General features: G+C 39.4%; 1 protein-coding gene across 3 annotated transcripts in view; it reads right to left on the bottom strand.

Moving 5' to 3' along the window:
- The window catches only part of TEX10 (testis expressed 10), a 52939-nt gene extending 30955 nt beyond the window's left edge, over positions 1–21984 (bottom strand). For 2 of the 3 annotated variants that reach the window (XM_086740503.1, XM_086740505.1), the window contains exons 1-10: positions 21930–21984; positions 21232–21457; positions 18305–18493; positions 16785–17491; positions 10730–10973; positions 8566–8678; positions 5845–6083; positions 4448–4583; positions 1502–1677; positions 819–996 (exon numbers count right to left, since the gene is read on the bottom strand). In XM_086740503.1, the coding sequence (XP_086596629.1) occupies positions 819–996; positions 1502–1677; positions 4448–4583; positions 5845–6083; positions 8566–8678; positions 10730–10973; positions 16785–17491; positions 18305–18484 (1973 nt within the window). In that variant the 5' untranslated portion in view covers positions 18485–18493; positions 21232–21457; positions 21930–21984. Of the gene's footprint in view, positions 1–818; positions 997–1501; positions 1678–4447; positions 4584–5844; positions 6084–8565; positions 8679–10729; positions 10974–16784; positions 17492–18304; positions 18494–21231; positions 21838–21929 lie in introns of those variants that run through there. The other variant, XM_086740504.1, reaches the window with a different exon arrangement.
- Between the last annotated feature and the right edge of the window lie 2270 nt (positions 21985–24254).

Raw genomic sequence — 24254 nt, 5'->3', positions numbered from 1 at the left:
TCTGTATTGGACAGTTTATTGTGTTGTGTCATATCTTAATTAAAAAAACATTTAAGTTTCAAAAAGCATTATGAAAACAATCCCTTCAGGCATAATTCATATAAGCTTAATTCCTGCCTATTTATCCAAGGTTCAACAATACTGAGCAATGGAGAAAAATAAGTATATTTTTTCCAAAAGCATGAAAGCAAAACATCCGTGTGAAACCCCAGCAAGTCTTACACTCACTTTAGTGGAACAGCAGCCTCTCGCCCTGACTTCACAGGCAAACCTACCCTCTTTCAAGCCAGGACAAAAACAACAAGAGCGTGAATAACTTCTAACAAGACACTTCAATAGCCAAATCATAGTTGCTAGGCAAGTGTGGTAATGATAGGAAAAGTGAGCTTTGAAAACTTGAAAGAAAGCAGAACATGAGGATACACGCTGGTGGGTTATTTTTCACTACAAACAGTGTCAGGTCAAACAATTTACAAGGAAAGCAATCAGTGGCAGAACAAAAACCACTGGTGATAAGATTCTGGGTAGGGGGTGCTCCATACCATGTAGCCTTACAGGTAACTGATACAATTTTGTTATCCAGCACTGGAAAAAATCGGTCAGTGTAAAGACAGAGCTGAAGTGAAAGAAAGCGCAGGAGTAAAGGAAACTTTCTTCACGACACCAATTCTTGCACATTATAGTGATGTTTCTGTGCAAACCAGTAACAAAGTTCATGCTTCATGAATAAATGTTCACTTAAAAAAAAAAAAAAAAAAAAAAAAAAATCAACAAACCCAAACAAAACAGCAAAGTGGAACGCAGGTTCCGCATCCTACCTCATGTGGAGTATCCCGATGAGGGTGGCGGCCAGCTCGGAGGACATCCGGCCCATGATGCAGCAGCGGCTGAGGCAGGCGAGGAGGCTGGCGGGCAGGCCGGGCAGGAAGTACACCAGCTGCACCAGGCGCCGCTGGGCCTCGGCCGGCAGCAGCACCAGCGTGCCCTCCAGCGGATCTGCCGGCACACCGACGGACAACCGGGCATCAACGCGCGGGCCGGCCCCTCCCGCTCACACCCGCTGCGGAAACGCCGGCGCTGCCCAACAGTTCCGCACCCCGACAATCTTTCGCGGACCCCCACTCTTTTCTCTTACTTAGTTCAGAGCCCACAGCACTTGCTGAAGTGGGATGAAGTGATATTGAGGACAATATAACTAACAATGAAATGACGGAAGAGACAAAAAAAGGAGAAGGAATTACCACCAGAAACAGATTGCACAAAAACTGAAGCTTCTGGTCTATCAGATTAAAGCCCTCCTAACTTGAACTAAAGGTTCTAATCTTTTTGCTAGCCTTTAGTGCATTTTAACCTTTATTATAAGGGACTGAACCAATCTCCACCCCGGCCCCACACGCATAGGCTTTACATTCACCTAGGAAACACCAGTGTTTCCCACGTATTGCAACTTCCCTGCCAAGTGATGGACGAAACTCAGCGCACTGTAATGTAAAAGTCTTACCATATATTCGAGCGGCTGTGGCTTGTAAACTTTGCAATAATTCCTTGTTTGAACGAGAAGCAGCAGAATGAATGATATCAATCAGCTGATTGGAAAGCTCAGGGTTTCTCAAGCCAAGCAGAGCAAGCTGCTGAGGTAAGCCAGCCAACCAACGAGATAAAACTTTACTTCGACTTCTAAAAGAAAGAGGGAAAATTAGTTGCGGGAAAAAAAAAAATCCACAACAAAACAACAAAAAACCCACAAACCTACTCTTTCCAGCCTTGACTGAACTGCTTTAATGTCAGGGACAATTAAATACGACAGTGAACCGCAATACTGTGATTTGCTAAGAATATTTCACCAGATCTGAGCACACTGGTGTGCTACCACAGTTACACCAGAAGTATTTACTTGATCCACAGGTTTTGCACTGCCTACTTTCAACTCTTTCAGAAAGTACTTGTGTGAACTGACTGCTGGCAAAGCAACATTTCCATTTACCGTCAGTTTTATCACTTTATATCTAATGAGCCCCAAGTCAGGCTAGAAAGCCATGAGACTACTACACCCTCGATACCACTGAACCCCCCAATCAACCTACCACTCTTTACGCTAGACTTTCAAAGTCAATTCTACCTTTGCTGATGTCTTGCTTGTCAATTCAGCTACCTCAAAGTAGACTGAAAAACTAGAACTGGTAGAACATAGACTCAAACAACTGTATTAACTAACTGTATTGTGTCAGACACCCTCCCTTTGGCCATGCAGCCATTTGTCACTCGTCAGAGAAGGCTATCATGTTGGTAAAGCATGATTTGCTCTTATATATGTCAGCTTGTTCCTGGTTACCTGCTTGTCCTTTGCGTGTTCACATATTAATTCCAAGCAAAGGGCTGCATGATCCTTCCAGGGACCAAGCCGAGGCTCATCAGCCTAGAATTCCTCCGATTCTCTTCAAGATGGGTTAACAGCAGTGTTTTTCCAGTCATACAGAACCTCCTGCAGACACCATGGCTTTTCATGCATGACAGACAATGGCCTCACTTTCACAAGACTACTTCTCAGGACCCTCAGGTACATCCCTGCATACCTATCTGGTCCATGGACTTAACTACATTCAGATGATCTGATTCTTCACTTGCTCAATTTAAAGAGGCTTTTTACAGAAGATGTTGCTTGTCCTGCTGGAATGTCTAGCTTTCTACTGACTCTACCCAGAGCCTCAAGCAAGCACAACTGAGGTGTTTTGGCCAATTCAAACATGAGTGGAAGGAATCCATAGCTTAGGTTGCCCCTGAAGCTCTTGCAATTTGCACTTTCTTGAGCATAAGTAACTACAAATAAAGTCAACTGAATGAGGTATCAAATGATCTTGTTCAAAGACTATAAAACTGCCATGTATCTTCTGCTACAGCTTAGTATCTCTAAAAATTACACTTGTTTTTTTCTCCAACAACTTTAGTACACAGGCAACACAGAAGGACAAAGATAAATCGCAGGATTATTGTTTGCAACTGCCTAACTGAATTTCACATTTTAAAAATTGCTATTACTTGCTAAGTGCACTGACATTTTTTGTACAAATACACCTCTTCTCTCTTCTACCATTCCCTCATGTAACCCAATTCTTCTGGTTCATTTATCATTTCCTCTGTTCAGGTAACACTTCTGACCTATATATCACCAGAAAGTTTCTATTGGTGTGCTCCTGCTTTGTGTGCCAGTCGTTAGTGATAACATGAAGCTCAGCTTCAAGGGAGCTCTAAGGAACTGTATAAGCAGACTTTCTCCAGTTTTCCACTCCCACTGTTGTCACCTGTGTACTGTATCCCATTGTACACACTCCTGTCCTTCAAGTGAGATGCCATCTTTTATACCAAATCCAGATTGTATCACCTGCCTTTAAAGGTGATAAGTCAATGTTCTTACTATCTGCACTTGCACACACCAGCTCTCTCAAGTCTCTGGAATAACATTTACCTAATTCTCCTCTTTTGCATTCATTTGACACATTCAACTCAATTTTTGTTCACAGCACTGTTATTTCTGTATCTGAGGACTCCTGACCATCCCTTGTGTTTGACACAAATCATAATAATCTTTATTGAAAAATGCGACAAGTTACTATATATATTGAAGGACAACCTGAATTCATCCTAACTTCAGATCTAGTTTTTCCCTTATCCTATAGTGTGACGGTTAAGAAGCTTTTGCTATTTTCACATCCTATGAAAAAAATAACTCAGCCTGACATTTAGGAATTGCTATTTGTAACCTGCTCATCAGAAAAACAGGAATTAAACCAATTTGCTTATCAATTCCTTTTTTTCCAATTCTCTGTAAGTGCTGTTTACCATAAACACCCCTAAAAACTGGTCAGGAAACAGAAAAAAAAAAATGTGGACAAGCTCTTCCCTAGGCTAAGATAAATTTGAAGCAAGTCAGATATCTAATAGTGAAACTGGGAACCCAAAAGGACAGTCTCTTTAGAACCATGCACCCAGAACAACACAATAAGATTTCTTAAAGAAAATAAGCACAAAAGGCAAGACAAGAACTACCAGAACCACCAAAGCCACTAAGTCACAAGTCCAGGACCACAGGCTGAAGTAATGGAAATGCTCCATGGCTACAGCTGCACAATCTTGACACACCTACTGCCTACCACACTGCCAGTAACAATGAGCTTGCAGCAGTATACTTCTGAGGAACTGTATAAGCAGACTCTCTCCAGTTAAATTTTAAATCATTAAGATCTATCTAGTACTTACACTAAGAAAAAAGACAACTAAGCTAATACACATCTCAATCTCACAGAGAACCTAAACTTTCAAATTTCAGTGACACAGTGCCAAAACAGATTCAGAATGCAGTTTTATAATATCTACATAGAAACTCAGTATTCTAACTTCTGAAATAAATACAATATGTTGAAATGAAAAAGAACATGCAAATAATTTTTACCTTATTCTTTGAGTCCTCAAATCTTCTTTTTGGTAAACTCGGCTAAAAAATTTCAAAAGCAATGTACGAACCGGAAAGAGGAGATTCCTTTGCTGGTATAGTGTATAAACTGCTTTTATCAAGGGTTCTGTTGCCACTAGAAAGAAAACATAGAAAAATCTGAAGTAGTGCTTCTTAATCTTCTGATTTTACACGTACACACATACACAGAAGAGCTATAATCTGTATCAACAACTATCTATATTTAACCCCACAGAGAAGTACCAAAACGTTTTAAAACAACTACTGGATAGACTTCTAAACCATTGAAACAACATCATCTTGTTTAATTTGTGGAAGAGCCACACAAAAGAACAGAGACAACATGCAAGTGAAACTTCAGAACTTCTTGAAGACAAGGCACTGCACAGGTTGTGAGGTAGCTGAGAACCAATAAATTCCTGCTTTCCACAGCTATCTTCCACTTCCTCTTCCCCTAGTGCAGTAACCCCACACCAATCATCTTTACTCCTCACCTACGCTCCTTCAAACCTGTCACAGTGCCTTTGGTTCTCTCTGTACTATCCCTTTCTCCCTGCCACACACATCAGCCTTATCAGCTCTCCGTGTCTTTGAAACAGCTGGCTCCAAATCACATTTGCTAATTACACAGAAAATACATACCACAAGAGGCCACATCTACCTGACAGGTAAGACACAACAGACCCCTGCCACCTTTAGATTTACTGAAAAATTCCTTTCTTAATTAAGTCCTACATCAATTACTTAACAGATATGGCAACCAAGGTCTCATCTGGAACATAACCAAGTAGTTCTTGGGCAGGGGCGGCGGGAAGCCAGGACAAAATACTGTACTGGTTCTGCAAATTACAACTAGAAATACGTTTTCTCTTGGAAAAGAATTCAAATCAAACACCTTGGAAAATACTCTACAGCAGCTTCCATCAGAACTATCTTGGCATTTCATGTCATCACAGAATCAGAATGGTCATCTGACAGTACTCAAGGGAGTCTACCAGCTACATAAACAATTTTAAATACAGATTGGAATATTAAAGTATCATGCACCTCTACAGCCTAGTAATTATTTTCTTCAATCAAGAAAAGTCATCTTCCCATTTATAAGAATATTTTAAGAAGTAAAACCAGAAAAAAAAAGGTACACCAATACATAATACTGTGCATATCAAAAGTATTAATCCACCAGCGATCCTAGAAATCAAGCAGTTTTCAATGCTACACGCAGCAATATGACCATGAAATTCAATTTACCTCTAGAGACAAAATAAATTATGATGTAACAACTGAGGATATAAGATGAAGAGATGAAGTGCTAGATTAACTCAAGCTCCTTGTCAGTACATAATTTTGCTTCTCAGAAACTACTCGTATCTTACCTTTGTTTTGCTGTATCTGCATTAGTCTCCAAGTCACACCAAGCAATCTGTTCACCTGCTTGCTATTCAGCTTGCTGCCATCCTGAAGAGTATCTGTCACAAATTTCCTTATCATGTCCAGCCAACCAGAATCGGTCTGAAGTGTGGAAGTGCTTGCTAGCGAAACCATTATGTCACACAAGGTTAAGTTCAATAAGAGACGGTCTACACTGTTTGAGGACGTCGTACAATACCTGTTGCTAAGGGGTGGGGAAGAAAAGAGAGATATTTCAAAAACATATTTTAACATACATTATTTCGGTAGAAATTATACTATGTAGAAAAAAAATGTTAATGTTTTAAATCCAATATGCATTTTAAAAGTCTTCATATTTGACATTTGGATACTTCAAATCTTTTGATCTGTCATGAAAATGTTTGTTTCTCATATTTATAGTGGCAGCAACAATCAAAGCTCTAAATTGTATCTCTATGGCTGGTTTCTCCTGTTTTACTTTTTTTACTGTGGTCTAGGAGCACTTTTAGGTGACTGAAACCAATAAAGGAAGCCTAAAAAAATTAATCCTTAGTTTCAGTCTCTTCTGTGTTTCTTGTTCTGTGAGGAATCACATGGACTTTGTCATTATTACACAATGACAAAAAGCACCATGAACAGCATAGGGAAATCCATTTACGTACTTTTTTCCAAACTCATGTGGAATCAGAAACACATTTAGATTAGATATGAGGAACAAATTTTTTACAATGAGGGTGGTGGAACACTGAGACAGGTTGCCCAGAGAGGTGGTAGATGATCCATCCCTGGAAACGTTCAAGGCCAGGTTTGATGAGGCTCTGAGCAACCTGATCTAGTCAAAGATGTCCCTGTTCCTTGGAGGGGGATTGGACTAGATGACCCTTGAAGATCCCTTCCAACCCTAACCATTCTATGATTCTATGATTTTTCACCACCTCAAGGAGGTGAGGCCATCTGCAGGACCATTCTGTTGCCTAACAGAGGTTTCAAAGACAAAATTAAGGGATATTAATTATTATTATTGCACCTTGATACATAATGCTAGAACTTCTCTACTTGCTGATTGGTCACTCACAGTATACAAGTTAAAAAAAAAAATCACAGCATTTTTCTACAGAAAGCTGCACAGTACGAATGCCTACATTCAGAACAAAAAGTAGAGCTGTGAAAACAAAAAGCACGGTAACCTCCACTAACATAAGTGTAGTCACCCTTCAGCTCAGAGCCAACGATTACAACACCAGCAAATAAATCTCAACCTGTGGACATCACTTACACATGACATAAATGGTAATAACTTTTTCGTGTTCAGAACAAGCACTACCAGTAACACTGGTAAATTTCTGCACCATTTTGCAAACTGGAGAAGGAAGGAAGCCTTGAAATGCCGTGCAAGGTTTCCAAATCCAGGCCTTTAACCCAATATATTGGTAAGCAAGGAAAATAAAAGCAACTATTTTTATTTTCATGGCATGAAGCTAAGTTTCCAGAAGTCTTAGCAACAGTCAAAATAAAAACACAAAAAAAAATAGTTTCACAGATTGATTTTCCTGTACATATCTAACAATATATTTAATTTAAAGTGCAATAATGGGGGAAAACTTAGTAACAGAGTAAAGAAGGATCAACAGAAGTATGGATGTCATCTGTAAGACAAGAAAGATGGTTGCACTGCCTTACTACTAATTCTGAGATTTTCAGTTTCAAGGAAGGGTGTCCAGGTCAAAACCTGGAAAAGAAAATAATCTTCTGGCTTTACAAACTTAATGAGTGAGATTCAGACAAAATGAAAGCATTTAATGAAGAGCTATGCTGTACTTCTGATCTACATGTCCTTCCAGAAAGAGAAAATGTGACAGTTAAAATACCAAATAGGCTTTCAGGCTCAAGTACACCTGTACCATGGTAGACCCTTAGAATAAAAAGAGGTTCTTCTACTACTACAGCTCAGTCTGCAGTGGCACAGTTTGCAAGTACTTGAAAGCAAGACAGACACCAGCTGATACCCCTTGAACATACACTAGTTTTCTACATGGACTGCAAAGGTCTAGGATGACTCCAGAACAGACTGCATGAATACAGTCACATCTGGGAGCTGAGATGGGAGACAACCTCCTACTGGCCTGTACCACAACAAAATTAGTGCACCCACTCTGCCAGCTCAATAGTGAAGAAATGTGAGAGTGTTTGGCTTCTCCTGCTTCAGTACTGTTTTGCCATACAGGATAGGCACAATGTGTTCCATCTTCCCTCCTAGCTGTATTTATCCAGCCCTGGAATACAACTACAGAAGAGTAGACATGGGTGAAAAAAATGTTTTGATGTAATTCAGCAGTCGACTCAAGAAAACATGCAGAAATATGAAACTAGTCAGAATAACACAAATAATCATTTAGCAACGCGCAAGTTCCAGATAAAGCTTCCAACAAAATACTTCCATTTCTCTCAGACAGCCTCCAGTAGAAATTAAAATGCTATCTAGAAGACTTCGTATACCAGCTTTTACAAACAAGCAGCAAAACTTCCCGATTCAAGGCAATGCTACCTTCCTATAAAAACTTCTCTACAGGTGTTCAAGGAATATGCAATAAAAAGTTTTCTTTTCCAACATTAAAAACTTAATACTGGATAAAGCATTCAACTCACATTGTGTCATTTACCTGACGAAATTAAAAGCTGTAACACGACACTGATTTTATTCTTACCCTCTGCAAGAATCTTTCTTCCTGTGCTTTACTGTTTCTTGTAAAGAATAAGGAAAATGACGCATGAAGTGGTGCTTGAAATCAACAAGGTAATTCACTCGAAGCCACAGTTCCTGTTAAGGAAAGCAGATCGACAGAAAGCACGGTAGTAAGTGAAATACATTAATGTAATCATCTTCCAAAATCCATTATTGGAATCAATGAAAAACAGGAACTTCAGCTTCTGTTTGCAAGTTTTCATCTATATATTTACTTTCAGATGTAAGTGTGAAGTCCCATGCATGAAGCTGAAGGTCCACTAAACAAGAAAGTAAAATTGCGATATAGGTCAAAGTTGAGCAACAACATTTAATCCAAATTGGACCACTGTATTTTCTCAGCAGATATTAATGTGGATAGATGCAATATTAAACCAAATGAGTTACAGATGTGAATTGAAAGTGCTTTTCTATCAATTTATCAGACTACTTAAAATCAGAGTGAGCTCTTATTTGCTTGCAGTAACTGCTCCAAGGTTTCCATTAAGACATATTCTGACACTGCCTTTATCTTTCCTCATCATTAGTGTACTCACAGTTCAAAGTCCACTGAGAAAACATTTTCCAGGAGAGAGGCTATTCTTAAAGAAAAAGGACATTTTTCCATATTTAAAAATAATTTTACTTTATGGGTTAGTAGACACTCACAGTCTCCATTCCACAAAGTGTCCAGCAGACCTCATCACAAAAAAGCCTGCACCGCTATCAACTGGTCAGGCAGAACAATCCTTTTGATATTCGAATATTAAGAAGAGAGAATGACCATTGAAGTATTTCAAAGACTAATAGGTTTCCACTAAGCATATTCAGAGTGGTTTTCCAAATTGTCTGTGATCACCACTGTGGCCTGTGAGTCCAAGGGCTATTAAATAAGCAAAGCTTCAATTTTCAAACTGAGCCATTTGAATGTCTTTTCCTTTATAGTCACCTTTATATATAAAAAGACAAAATAAAACTGTTTATCTAGAACACAATATGCTCAAAAAAAATTGTATGGAGATGAGATTTTTTTTCCCCAAAACATCCTAACATCATAACACAACTGCATACCTAAAACAGCTCACATCTTGACACAGGAGCACTCCTTTCATACGACCAAAATGCAGGCACCCTATGCCTAGGGGTAGCAGCTCTACAGTACCCTAAAGAAAAAGGCTAGGAGCAGTAGGCTGCCACAGGTATTTTATTTACCTGCCAGCTGCCTGCTTTCTGCCTGCTTCCAAGAGACCCTCTAGAAAAGATGAGGAGGAAAAAGGGGAACAGCATGTTTTGTTCAGACACACCGTATCCATCCCTTAGGCTGCATATGTTGGGTCACTCCGGTCTAATGAAATGATTCCACAAATGTTTTCCAATAATTATTCTATGCATAGATATTTGTTTAGCAAATGGATCTACAGTCCTATACACAGGTAAAACAAAGAGCTGTCAAGACATTCCTTCCAACTACCCTCATTAGCCAAAATGGCAAGAGTGCTCTTTTTCCAGTTTGCAAAATCTTTGGAAGAGCAGCAAAAGTTACAAAAAACCACCAGCAACTCATTTATCAAAGACAGAAAAAAATAATTAGGGCAAAAAAACTTGAAGGATATTTTCCAAAATTCTTCTTGAGGTTTTGATTCAATGCCTATCATGACTACCAATCATGACACAACAATGTAGGTTGCACCAAGCAATTACAGGATCTCATAACACCATTATCCCCTACCTTTCCAAGGGCTATGGGTCTGTTCACTTCCACCCTTCCCACTTCTGTAAAATTTTGCGACACATAAAACCAAAAAACAAACAACTCCACTATATGTTTCGTTCAAATTTATGTTCTAGAGGTTATCTTGGAGACAAAATGCTCCTCTTCTCCAGTACCACTTTCAGTTTCAAAAGCTTTTGTGCTGCAGTCTGTCAAGAAAGACTCCTGGAAGAACTGTTGGTGAACTCATTGCTCAGTTCAACAGATTATTTTCAGACTAAGAGACTTGACAAAATCCGAACTCAAGTTTTACTCAAAACCCAGGCTTTTTCTCCCTTAACAAAGTATTTCCACTACTTCCAATCACCAAATCACTAGCTTGCAATCACAACAAAATGAACTGTCATTATTATGCCATGCATCACTTCTCCCTTACCATTTTGTACGTTTCATCATGTCGTTTTGTGAGTTTCCACAATAAATGTATTATACTAAGCACTTGCTGCATAAGCTGCTGAGATTCTGATTCCAAAAGGTTTCCAAGAATGGGAGCTGATTGTGCAGGAGATGCTTCAATCCAGCACTCAATCAGTAATGGAATTATTATCTCAATAAAACCTTTCAAGTTTTCAGCCGAGGACAGGCCTTTTTCTGCACTGTCCATTACACTTGTCAGAGACCTAAACAACAAAAGCAAAAAAAAAAAAAAAAAAGAAAAAAGAAAAGAAAAAAGATAAAGATCACACTTTTAAAAACAGACTAGAGCAATACCACTTTCTCATTTTCTGACTAACAGGAAAAATTACTTTTTTAATGCACTAAATGTTTGCTCACTTTCTTGCTAGATATTTCAGTAAGGAAAAATGGGAGTTCAAACCACCTACAATAGACCTGCTCCCAAATTTCCTTGCAAGTTCGCATGCTTCTGCAACAACTTCTTATATTTTAGTATTTCTTTCCCCATTGTTATATGTAAAGTCTATGAAGTGGAGAAATATTTGCATGATCATATCACCTTTAAACAATAGATAAGAATTCACTGTACTTGGTACAACAAAATCAAAAACCTTTAAGCTCCTTGAAGCAAAATAAAGAAACTGACTACAAAGTATTGTCAAATGCATGAGGTTTATTACAGTTAATAACCATCTCCAGCTACATAAACATAATAGCTGTTCATATTAACAGAAAAAAAATCACCCTGCAAAAATATAACTTTGGTTCCCACTTGATGTTTAACTATAACACTCTGGAGAGCAACTAGTTGGAAAATTAAAAATTATCTGATACTGAAGTTAAACAAAAATTATATTTAAAAAACAAATATATATAGTTTAAATTAAAAGAACACCTCCCAGAAAGCAAGAAAACCAAGGACTTGCCCCCCACCCCTTGTAACAAATTTCATTTGTGTTTCAAAAGGGATTACCAGCACAAATGACCAAATGCTGCTCCTGGATAAATTCAGGCAATATGTACTCATTTTTAAAAGAAGGTTCTTTAAAGAAACAAACCCCTGAACAACTCCTGCTAATTTTAAGCAATACAGAAACTTCTGGAAGGGTTTCGGGGTGGGGGGAAGGCAACAATAATTTCATTTGATTCTTTCTGACATTGCTTTCCATGATGATTTTGTTTTCTAACTCATAGCAGGGAATTCTCATCATAATTCTAACTTCCTAATCTACATAAAATTGGTACGTCGAATCTCCCATTAACCACCTTTCCATTTCAGTGATGCTCTCCAAGTGATTTTTTTTTTACATATACACCCAAAATAGGATCTGAAAACGTATCTCCTTTCCTTCCATAGATAGGCAGAGAAGCTCAATTTACAAATATTTTAATTGCATATTGGATTAAAGAAGTAAAGCAGTTTTTCCTGGTCATCCTGTCAATTCCAAATTATCTGATTAGTTATATCCTTACACAAAGCCACACTTCTCATGCTGTTGCAATTACCTATAACACACACATAATAGAATATTTTATTCTGTCATTTCTTTCTGGTTGAAATTGGTATCTCAAGAAAATTACTAAATCAAACCAAACCCTGATACTAACAAACTTTTTTAAAAGGAGCAGGGAGAATACATCTGTAAAGGAATAAAAAGAAACTGTGAAACAAACGCAGGCTCTTTTTCAATGAAGGCAACATGGGAGAAAGAATTTAGATCTCCAGCACAAAATAAAACGGACAAGCGGAAACATAACAGGCCATAAGAAAAAACTACAGCTTCATCTTTAGTACCTACTGCAACTATCAGACATCTTAAAATTTTACAAAGCTTAGCATTAACCACAGCAATCAATGTATTGAGTCAATGTAATTTGGCTTATTCCTCCCTTTTTTATTGCTTTGTGTTCCTTCTATGCTGCAGACTCTGCAATAAAGACACGAGTTTCTTTCAGACTATAAAGAGAGTTTAGGGTGAACAGTTACAACTTAGACATGTAACTCTCAGTCATCTAAAGACACAGTAGACAAATCTCATCATCCAGTTATAGCCACAATGAATTCTAAAGTGTCACTGGCCAAGTCAGTTGATATCACAACCATAACCTCACTGAAAAAGTTAAGTTGTCCTGTAAATGCTATGCCACGACAGGACTACATACTCAGCTGAGATTCTGAAGTGCCAGTAATTGGTTGAAATAGTTCTGAAGTAGTAGTCTTTATAATAATATCTCTGAAAATACTACCGCAGAGCTCTGGAATTCGAGCAATTTATTTCTGGAACACAAAAAAAAAATCTCCCTATGAAAGCAAACAGTGCATGAAACCTGAGAAGTCAGCAACAAACACCTGGAGATTCCTACAGAAGTATAATACACACTCCCAACTATTTCAGTACTTTCCCGAAACATGGGATGGAGAAAGAATAATCCATGCCAAAAGGGATACTCCACTCAGCTGTAGAAAGCATTTGGGTAAGACCGCTTTAGCACAGCTTTAATGTACCCTTGCAAAAGAAGCCCCCATCTCTGAAGAGAAGACTCCTCCGAATATGTAATGTTAACAACAACAGCGGTAAATAAAATCTGATTGTCAGTAACAGATGATGACAAAGTATCACTGTAATCTGGCAGTATGCATTTGACTAGTGCAACATCCTTAGCAACACAGGTTCACTGGAATAGGGAGGGTGTGATGTCAATTAAAGTGTTCATCTTTTTGGCACATACCTGTTATCACCATTCTTTAACGCTGAGACGGCTCTCAGAAACACTACAAAGCATATTACCTTCCTATCGCTATGAAATACTATTGAGGGGACCTGCAAGATATGAGTGTAGCCCTTAAGCTGTCATTTTTCCTTTAAATGCCAATCTTTTAATGAAGCAGGAGCAAGCAAAAGAAAACTGCGTAACTTATCCATGATTTGACAGCAAGAGTAGAATAGAAATTCAGCAAAGGGAAATCAAGGAAGTGGAAAAGAAAGAAAATAAGGAAACAACTTTCTGCTGCTTAAAACAATAAAAGTAATTGAAAGTTATTAAGTTTTTATGGCTCAGAGTCTAAGCCAGGTTACCATCCTCCTTTTTTTGGGTGCACTCCCAAGTGCAGCAAAGAAACACTCAGTACACTAAGTGAACTGTATTTTCCACTTCTATGTGATGCACAGGTCACACCATACACATATTTATTCACTATGCTGTGTCTTCCATTTTGGTCTCTCAAGTCTTCTTCACTTTTCTCTGCAGCTTCATTTTGTCCTTTCTCAGCAGAATCAGAAGCTCTACCATTTCTCTTCAGTACCTCTTCCAGTTCAAAAAAAGATCATGCATCTTGGTATCACCCCATTTAAGTTGTGAAGGGTTTCCACTTTTCCACATCTGAAAAGAGTTTGATGCAAAAAGCAGCACAGTCAGCACATACGGCAGAGAATATATTCTAATAATGTCCTAATTCACAGTAATCTTTATTCATACATAGTAGGAACACCTAGCACACAACAGAAAACAATAAAGTCTTAAGACTTGCACTGTTGAATCATCCAGCATTCCAAGCTCAGAATCTACACGTTTTACTAAACATCAATACTGCAAATTGATTCTGAAAATCCCTTTCCATAATCCCCAGGTTATTAGTGAGGTGCCATCCCTACCCAATGAACTTGCAAAATTAAAAAGATAGAGGAACTTTAAAAATTTAACATACTATTAGTGGTGTTTGGAAGCCTACTTTTTAAAGAACAAAGTTGACACTTACTTGCAGTATTAGTGATGAGGCTGTCAATACACACACACCGCAACAGTTACTTATGGTTTGGTCAATTCATTATCTATAGTTAGGACTTCACTATTTGTGCACTGAATTTTAAGCAAAAACACACACACAGTTTGATATTTTGGAAGTACTCCAGAAGCATTATAGATGTTTTGCACCTCTTAAGTAGAGGTAATTTCTGTCCTTGCAGTTAATGGTCACAGCAGAGGCCTGGGAATGCCTGTAAAAGGCCCCAGCTGGGATTGGAAGACACAGAATTAAACAGCTGCAGATCACTAGAAAAGATTTCAATGGCAAATACAAAAGCCACCATAGTAACTTCCACTCTTAAAATTTTGTGGATAACCACTGAAACAAGCTGCAATGGCCCTTTGTGCGAAACGAATACAACAAAAATACGCGTAAATGCAGTAAAATGAGAACATTTTAGTACCTTCTGCAGATGCCCCTTCTTCATTTTTCTGTTCCGCTGCCATCAGCTTGCTTTGCCAATCTCGCCTTGGATTCTAGCAATGTTTCCTTCTATTCTTCTGGCTCCTCCTCATGCTTGCAAACGCCTTTTTGAAAGTATTTATAACTGCAAGTGGATCACGATGCTTCACCAAAACCTAGCTCCTCAGAAAAGTGGAATCCAATTCAGGTGATACCAGATGTAAAGTTTATTTTCCTAGACCTTGGATACAGTGCACCTTCAGCTATTACAGGCCATGGTATATCACACACTGCGTATCATTCAGGGCACAATACAAGAATCCTCTGATATACGGTGGTCCACAGTTGTATGCTGCTGCCTGCAGAGATGAAGTCCATAGGACTCTTTTGTGCTCCGCACTGAACCCTTTCTCCTGCCTCAAGTGGGCTGCACTGGTCTAGTTTTCAACTAAAGTTTTACCTGCAGCAGATGTTGTTGGTCATGACTGAACTCTTACACTATGTTAACAACCACTTTTATGAGAAGAAGTTCAACATTTTACTTAGCTTAACACAAATTCTCTGTATCTACCACACGTACTATGCTATCTACCAAGAGGAAGCCTAGGTGAGTGGGAATGGAAGAGTCATTTGTGTGTCTCCACGACAGAGACGGAAAACACCTGCTAATTCAGGCTAATACCTGTGGTATTAAGAGAGAACATCATTTCTTCTGTACTTCATTCATTCAAAGATATGAGATGGACACAGCAATGGATTAGGCAGTGGGTTTTATATCCTTTTCTGCCATTGATCTCCTAGGTTAATTTGGTACAACTGCTTTATATCCCTTATTCAGTCTCCTTCAGCAGTAAAACAAAGATTGTGGTTTCTCTTCAAATCACCTGGATTAGAAGTGTGATGTAACAGCTAAATAGTTTCCGTTTTTCAAGTCATCGTTCAAGGTCTCCTATCAGCAGGTACGTAACATCTATAATAACGCATATACATGAGGATGCCAGTGTTTAAAAGGTACCATAAAGCGGGGTGGAAGGTTCCCCCCTAGTTTGAGGAGTGGGTGAATCAGAAAGGACAAAGGAAATGAAGATGGTTAGTTATTTCTCCCTTAGTATCAGCTCACATCTATTTAGCATACTACTAAAAAATCACACTAACCTATCTGTGACTAAGCACACTACACTTCCTTCCATATTCATCAACGTGTCTTACTTAGACAAGACATCTTTTATTCATAATGAAGACATAAACTGCTGAATTAATTTAAAATATTTAGAAATGGAAACTCAGCAGAACTTCATATAGCCAAACACATCTTATCACACCGTCACTCCTTTTAAAAGGAGCTACATTCAAAGAAAATAAGACTCCTAAACTTATGACAGATTCTTGAAGGTAAAAGCACAAGATTTCAGTAAAATTCATTATCACAGTGTAAGAAACAAGCCTGCATTTAATGTAAAGAAATATGCCTGCTTGCCCCGAGGTCTGTTTAATATCCTGCAACAATCTGTAGTTGTCAGTTCACATTTAAAAAAAAAAAAAAAAAAAAAAAAATTAGAGTTAGTCTACCAAATTTACTATGAATAGCATAAAATAAAGTTTTTATTTGATAACGAGAAAGTTCATGACATATGCATTGCACGGTTATCTGCTGATTATTTCCATATTTTCAAGCCTCTGCAGCAAGACTGCACAGTACATTAAATGCCCTAAAAATGGCAAAGGGGCAATAAAAATTAAGGCATTGTCTTCAACAGCAACACACCACAGTTTAACATTGTGATCATACAGTTGACACTAATCCCCAAATCAGTGAATGTTTTCTCACCTCAGTCTAAATGATGAGTGGATCTTTGGTCGCAAGCCACCATTTTCAAATAATTGTATATGTTCCTGATTATTTGCATGGGCCTTCCAACTTATACATATCGGGTTCCTCACAGAATGAAGGCTGTCCTTTTGCTCTTGAAGTCCTTCATCCTCTGTTTCACTGGACCCATCTACCACTGCCTGAAGAAACTTCTTGAGCCTGGTAAGTACATTCAGCCTCCACTGCTGAGAAGTTACTCTGCGATTTGGATTAACAGAGAGCATCCAGGAAAGTTTCTCTCTGCTTTTCAGTCTTTTTGACAGTTGCTGGTGAGAAATAAGCTCTACAAAATTCTTCAACAATATACTGCTGCGGTCTGTGAGAAGAGTTGGGTATGCTTCCAATAAAACGTCCAAGACTTTCAATGAATCTTCCTGAATTCCCTCACTGATATGAGTCATGGCACTGGAGAGATGGGCACTTACCAAAGGAAAAAATGGAGCAATCTGTTCCGCTTTTATTTTTGAAGCCAAGAATTGCAGCAGGTGAACAGCTGCTCCTCTGACACCAGAATCTTTGTCTGTAAACACAGCTGCCATTTCACTTATTATACTTGAAAGGTGTGCATCAATTACAAAGGGATACTGAGACAGGAGATCTTTGAGCCCAAGAAGTGCATTATGCTTAACTCCAGGACTGTAGTGATGCATCTGTGAAAGCAGATCCTAAAAGGAAAGAAACATACATACTTACTATCATCATTATTATTTTAAGCTCTTTAAACTTCCTCATCTATTTCCAGCACATTTTTTTTTAACATTTAAAAATATAGAATCTATTCTCATGATGTGCCATTGCTCAAAGCAGTGGAATATGTTCAGAAAAAGTGTAACGTTAGTTTAAAGCATAACAAGGAACAAATCACCAAAATTCAATGTCAGGAAAAACAAGATACCATGACTTGTCCTTCAGTTAATTAGATAATCCTCATTCTTAAGTTTATGCACAACCCTACTGACTTAACAGAGGAACAACCAAAAATAAGTCCTCTCACTCTTGTTCTCAAAAGTAAGACTATGAAATCTCAGTCTCAACAGCTTGCTTCAGTTTAAGCAGAGTTGCAAGAGATAGATGATGCAAAGGAAGGAAAAGCAGAACCACCACAAAAAGAAATGAAACTTTTTTTAAAAAAAATCATCTCAGAAAGTCTACTTTTTAAAATCTTGTCCTTAAGTTATCATATAAGACTTTCAAAACCCAAGTGTTAATCCTGGATACTTAAATCAGTGTGCAATTTTAGGTTTTGCACTGCTGAAACCCTTTCCCTTGGGTTATATGCTGGTCCACCAATTTGAGTCCTTAAACTCACGAGTCACCTTACTGTCAAGGACAGAGAGGCTGTATTCAGACACATCGCTGTTTTGTGGGGTCTTTTTTTCCTAAATAAATCTTGTTTTTCCTAAAGTCTAGTAAACATAGTAAACCTAAATAATGACAAGTAATTTCCTATCATTTCAGAATGCAATGTCACAGTATACCTTTATGTTAAGTTTTCTATTTTGCGTAGGAAGCACTCCATCTTCTTTAAGCTGCTCAGGAATTTGTATGGTCTTTGTTTTGAAGGTAGTATCAGTTGCATTCTCTAGTTTAGGTTTTTTTTTCCCAACTTTTAATTTCACTTTCTGGAAATCTTCTTGATGTTTCCTTTTTTTAGTCATTCTGACTCTCTGAAAAAAGATACACAAATTTTTATTTTGATTAAACATACTACAGACAACTATTTTTTTCTCCAAACAGTAGGAATTTCCTAACGAGGGCTACTGTTTTTGTGCTTTTTCCTATGTATAAACTAGTGCCCGCTCCTGAGACAAGATGCTAGGCTAAATAGATATGCAGACTGATCCAGCAGAGCTGTTGTTGTAGTGTCCAGAAAACATTCTGCTGCTGCTTTAGTTATCTTTCCTCTGACAACTACTACACAGAAAAAGATGACTTAAGTATCTGCATCTTCAGCTGCTTCATTAGATTAAGTTATTGGTTTTGCTTTAAGAAGTTCCTGCCAATAAAGCAACTTTTTACATAGTTGACTCTCGTCAAGCCAGAAGAGCCCAGTGAACTGTTTCACTTAATCTGTACATTGTTTACCAGCTCAATGATTAATAGCACACAGTCTACATAGGTAAAAACCATAGGTTTAATCAAGCCTTCACTGGTAACAGCAGCATACAGGAATCTAAGAAAACTTCCACTACACACTGAAAAGTCCAGTCTGTGTGTGTGAAAACAATAACTAGAAAGAAGGCGGGGGGGAAGGTGACATTAAATGGGTTAGAAAATGAAATTATATTTAATAAGGCATAAGAAATATGGTAGCGTGAGTAGGTATACTTAGAAGTCATACAGACATACTAGACTAGATGTACTACAATAACCAAAACAAATTAAAACCCATACCTGAGTTTCTTTTGGCTTTGACACATCTGTACTGATAAAAGTACTGTTAATTCTACTAGATTAAAAAAAAAAAAAAGCCAACCAAAAACCACACATTAAAAGACACCAAACACTACACCACAGGTTCCTTTATTTTATCTTCCTTCCCTCAATCTCTGTAGTTCTAAACTCATTCATAAAAAACCGCCAGAAGTTGATACAACAACAGGCAACATCACATACAAATTGTGCCTAGATTTCTGATAATTAAGACGATAAATGCACGGTCTGATGACTCCCAGAAGTGCTTGTAGAGGTTACTTACAACTTAAAAGGGGGAAGTGGGAAACAAGCACAAAGCCATTACGATTTTCAGGTTTAACATCTCACAACTTTCTAGTGATAACAGGTAATTCATAGAGCTGGAAATCTGAATACGTCCAGATCTCGCTGTACACAGTATAAAAGTCCGTGCTGTCAGGAACATAAGCTTTTTGTTGCTCCTCGCTTTCAAACTACCCTTTGGTTAACTAGGTTTTGCACATTCTTAATATTTGAAGTATACGAAAAAGCTGCAAGGACAATGCTCAAATTTTAAAGACCAAACAAACAACAAAAAGGAAAAAAAAAAAAAAAACCAAACAATAAAGCTCACTAAACCCTGAAATGTCTAAATAAAATACCCAAACAATGATTTTTTTTTTTATGGTGGATATGATCATTGCTCACTCTAAAAAACAGAATGCTACAGCTCATTTTCCCAATGGGCTTCAAACTCTTAAGTTTGTGCTGTATTACAGTATTTCACATACACATCATCAGGATAATCATTAAGTAATGTCTTAAATCCAACTATCATTTTCTATTATTTTAAAACAATTTAACCAACTGCTTATACAAACATTTGATTACAAGTTGATTTCTGCTTTTCACATGATAGCTCAAAACAGCAATATGCAGGACCACTTTAACAGAAGTGTCAATTTAGCAGAAGTAACCTATCAACTGAAAAGGCTTTAAAAAAACTTAGGGTTTGATACCAAAAAGTCCTTTAATGTCCAAGTATAATAACTATGCTTTTATAAGCTTTTGATTTTTACCATACGCACCTTTTAGGAAAGAATTACAAGAAGATTTTCACTACCTGATGGCAAGACATACAGAAATAGCTTCTGACATGAATCTTATTTCCACTTACAAAGCTTGCTTTAATGGGGATATTTAGGAAGCCTTACTCTACAAGATTAAACATTTGGCTTCCAGTTAGCATTAAAAACTTTACACTATAGGCATGCACACACCTGAACAAAGTCAATTAAGCTCTTTTAAATGAGGTAGCTTACAAAATATGCTTTCTCCTACTAAAACAAGGAAGCACAGTTTATCTTGCACTGTGCATTTTGGAAATAACTTATTGGAAATCTAAACATATCAATTTCCAATTCATATGTACCATGCCAAAACAGAGCAAAATGGTTACAAAACCAAAGCCATGACAACATCACAGTGTCTATGTAATAAGAGATTAAGCAAAACTGTATATAGCTTATGAAGTTATGTAAATATTTTAATGAAATTTCTTGCTGAAACAACTGTTTGCCTTTTGACTTCAACTGTGTTTTTCAGCTGGGCCTCCTCCAACAGGACTGAGCTAAGTGCACCTCACAGTTTCTGCACTAATACAGTTTTACGATTTGAAACATTAAAATAACCTCAAATCAATACTAGCTTCCTTTAACACAAAGCTGTATGCAGCACTTTTCAGAGGCTACTTCAGGTGTCGCTCTGTCAGGCTTAGGGAAAGAAGAGGGCAACCAACAGGAGCAACTGTTTCACCTGTAACTTACTCCCTCGCAGGTTTGAGGCAGTATCCTCAGGGAACCTTCCTACCAGCGCCTTTACAAGCTCAAGCAATCAGGAAAATCCTGAGAAACCAGAAGGCGAGGTACATGCCCTAACTCCTCTTATCTGACAAACACTTCCACTCCGGTGAGCACTCTCCCAGCAAAGGGCACCACTTACTCACAATTACCTTTCGTGAGGCTCCCACGCGGGACAGCGGATCCCCAAGTCACCGCAAACCCCAAGGACCAAAGACCACGCCACGCCGCCAGCGCCGTAGCCCAGAGCCGAAGCGCTGCTGCTGAAGCGGAGGCGGCGGCGGCTCCTCCCGCAGGTTTAGGCCGTTAAACAACCTTCCTCGCCGTCCCGGGACATCTTTCGGCTTGTTCCCGAAGAGCCGTTTCCCTCCGGTCGCTCTACGAAGCGTTTAAATAAAGCGCGTTAGTGCCCGCCCGGTGCCGGGGCTCCCGTGGGGGGAGGCCGCGAGTTCGGCTCCCGGGAGCCCCCGCCGCCGCGCGGGGGAAAAGCCGGGGCTCGGCCAGCAGCAGGCGAGGCGGGAGCAGCGGCTGAGGGAAGCCGCCGGGTGAGCGGCGGCACGGACCCCCGGGAAAGGAAGGGTAGGGGCGGCGGACGACGCCCGCGGACCGGGGCGAGCCGGAGGCCGCCCCTTTCCCTGTGCTCCACGCTTTCCCGCCGCCCTGCGCAGGAGCGTACGGGAAAGGGGGTGGGGTCACACAAAAGGCGGCCGTTAGCGCCGGGCACGGCGAGTCCGGCGGCCCTGGGCCGCGCCCGCAGGCCGGACCGAGCCGGGCGCCTCCTCCCCCCCTCCAACCTCGCAGGCAACGGCGTCGCCGAGCCCCCCCCCCGCGCGCCGCGCCGGCCACTCACCAACCACGCGGCAGCGCGAGCCCCCTTCCGCCCCTGAGAAACCTGCCCGGAAACGGCCGCCCACGTCAGCGGCCGCGACCAACGAGCGCACCCCGCGGGAAGGAGCGCGCTTCCTTCCCGCTTCGCCGGGGACGGGGCGCGGGCGCCCCCTGCAGTGGCGGCGAGCTCCGCCCCCCCGCCCGGACGGGGCGAGGTTGAGGGCTGGTGGTTCCTGCGCTGCGGGAGAACGTTGCGAAGGTGGGGAGGTTTGGTTTTTTTCCCCTTTTCCCCGAAGCAGTGCGCTCTTCCGTGCTGTTCTAGTGAGGGACTACAGGAGGTTTGCCCTTCTCTGTGGTAAAAGTTCCCTGCAGGCGAAGCAGCCTGATAAACAAGGGAATGCAAACCATCGTCTTTTTGTTGGATCCATCGTAGAGCAGCCCGTAGGTGAACTGGTGGGCCGTGACAGCTTCATGAGGTTTTTGTTTTTTTTTTTTTCTTATGCTGGCTTCATAACATACTCAGAGACACATCTCCTGCTTTGCAGGCTGACAACGTTTCTGGGCAGAAGGAGATGCTTCTGCAGCCGAGACCTCGAGTAGTTCTGAAGTCAGCCCCTCCTCGTTCTCTCTCTGCCTCTGCGCACCGCAGCGGGATGTCTTGCCTTAATGCACCAGCCCAGAGAACAGTTCAGGCAGGTTGCTGAAGTAATTACACTACGCCACTTTGGTTTGAACCAACGTGGATGACTGCTAGCAGTTCAACAGCGTTTTAAGATGTCAGCATCCCATCACACGAGGTGTTACATCATTTTAATTATTGGAATCTGAGATGTCTTGGCTCAGGCTTCTTACTTCTAGTAAATAATAGGATCGCTCTCATGCTTTCTTTGAGCCCAGCTCCTTTAGCTCTTGGTTTGTATCTCATTTCCTCCAACAAGAATGCATTAATAATAACAAATACCAAGATCTGTGTTTATAGACTTGGGAAACATTTAGAAGAGATCATTTTTGTGATGGCAATGCAGAGTCAGCATTAACATTTCAGCTCTCACATGCAGTATCAGAACGCTATATAATTTTGTACATCGATACCTACATCAAATTCACAGTGTGGGGCTTGCTGCTTCAAAAGGGGTAATGAATTCCTAAGCCAGAGCACAGTCCTAGGAGGCACAGGGAGCAAAACCTGAGGAGGCTGTTTTCACACCTGCCTAGAACAGAGATCATCACAATTTACACCAGACAGTAACTGTTCGGTTGCACATTCAGAACTTTTCATTTCCTATCACTTTACCTTTCCACACCTTCTTTCCACTTTCTGCCTTCTAAGAGGAGTATAAGTTCTGCATTTTTTTGTTAGAGATCACTTCCCCAAAGCTCTCTGGCCTCTGAGTACAACATGGAAAACTAAAGTAAAGCTGAAAGAGAAAAAAATGTTCTTTCTTGGTTTAATTTTTCTTGCTATTGCTTAAGTTTTAATTATATTAATTCTCTAATTACTCCAGATGTCTGCCTTGCTGTTACTGTGAAAAACAACCACAATGTAAAATACGAAATATGGTCAGCAACATCATTTAAGTATCATTAGGAAAGAGAATGCCTTTTTTTCTCACTTTAAAATTCTGGCACAAGTAAAACGTTATCCTTAAAAACTGTTTTGGAACAAACATATGATTTTCCATTAGTGTATACCAAGCCACCAGAAAACGGGCAGATACAAGAACAAAATAGTATAATTATTTTCCAGCCTCTATTTGCCCCAGAAAAAAAAAAAAAAAGTTTTATGGGGAAAATAATTGTATAACTGAATAGACTGTTCTCAGAAAGCATTTCCAGAAGCATACACTTTATGATTTTTGTGCAGTTCAGTTTTCTCAGCTGTCTTTGAGCTGAGCTCTGCAGCATACCATTCGAAACATTTTATATCAGTATGCTATAGATTCAGAGGTCTTTTCATTTTCAGCATGCTCCTCCTGCACCCAAGGGAAAAAAACCCACTCAAATCTAAGTAATTTCAACTTAATTTTAACTTTATTTCCACTAGGAAGTATCCCACAGTAAGAGAAAAAAGAAGCTGTCCCAGAGATGGCCATTTACAACACCTGAACATTCCGATTTTACTATTTTGACTAACAGAATGTTCTGCACTTTGGAAAAAAAAAAAACAGAAAACAAATAAATGAAAGGATGTTTATATTTTTATTTTCTGTATTACAGGAACAGATTTCAGAATTTTGTATCAACTAAAAGATGTTTTTACTGATCAAGTTCATCTTGATTAAGCAGGCATTAACATTGTCCCTATTAGAGAGTACACAAGCTGTAAGAGCTCTGGTTCCATCTCTGC

Source organism: Chlamydotis macqueenii, chromosome 2, assembly GCF_036417535.1.
Source record: "Chlamydotis macqueenii isolate bChlMac1 chromosome 2, bChlMac1.mat, whole genome shotgun sequence".
NCBI classification, from domain to species: domain Eukaryota; kingdom Metazoa; phylum Chordata; class Aves; order Otidiformes; family Otididae; genus Chlamydotis; species Chlamydotis macqueenii.
Note: the sequence above shows the minus strand (reverse complement) of the source record. Positions and strands in the feature narration are given on the sequence as shown.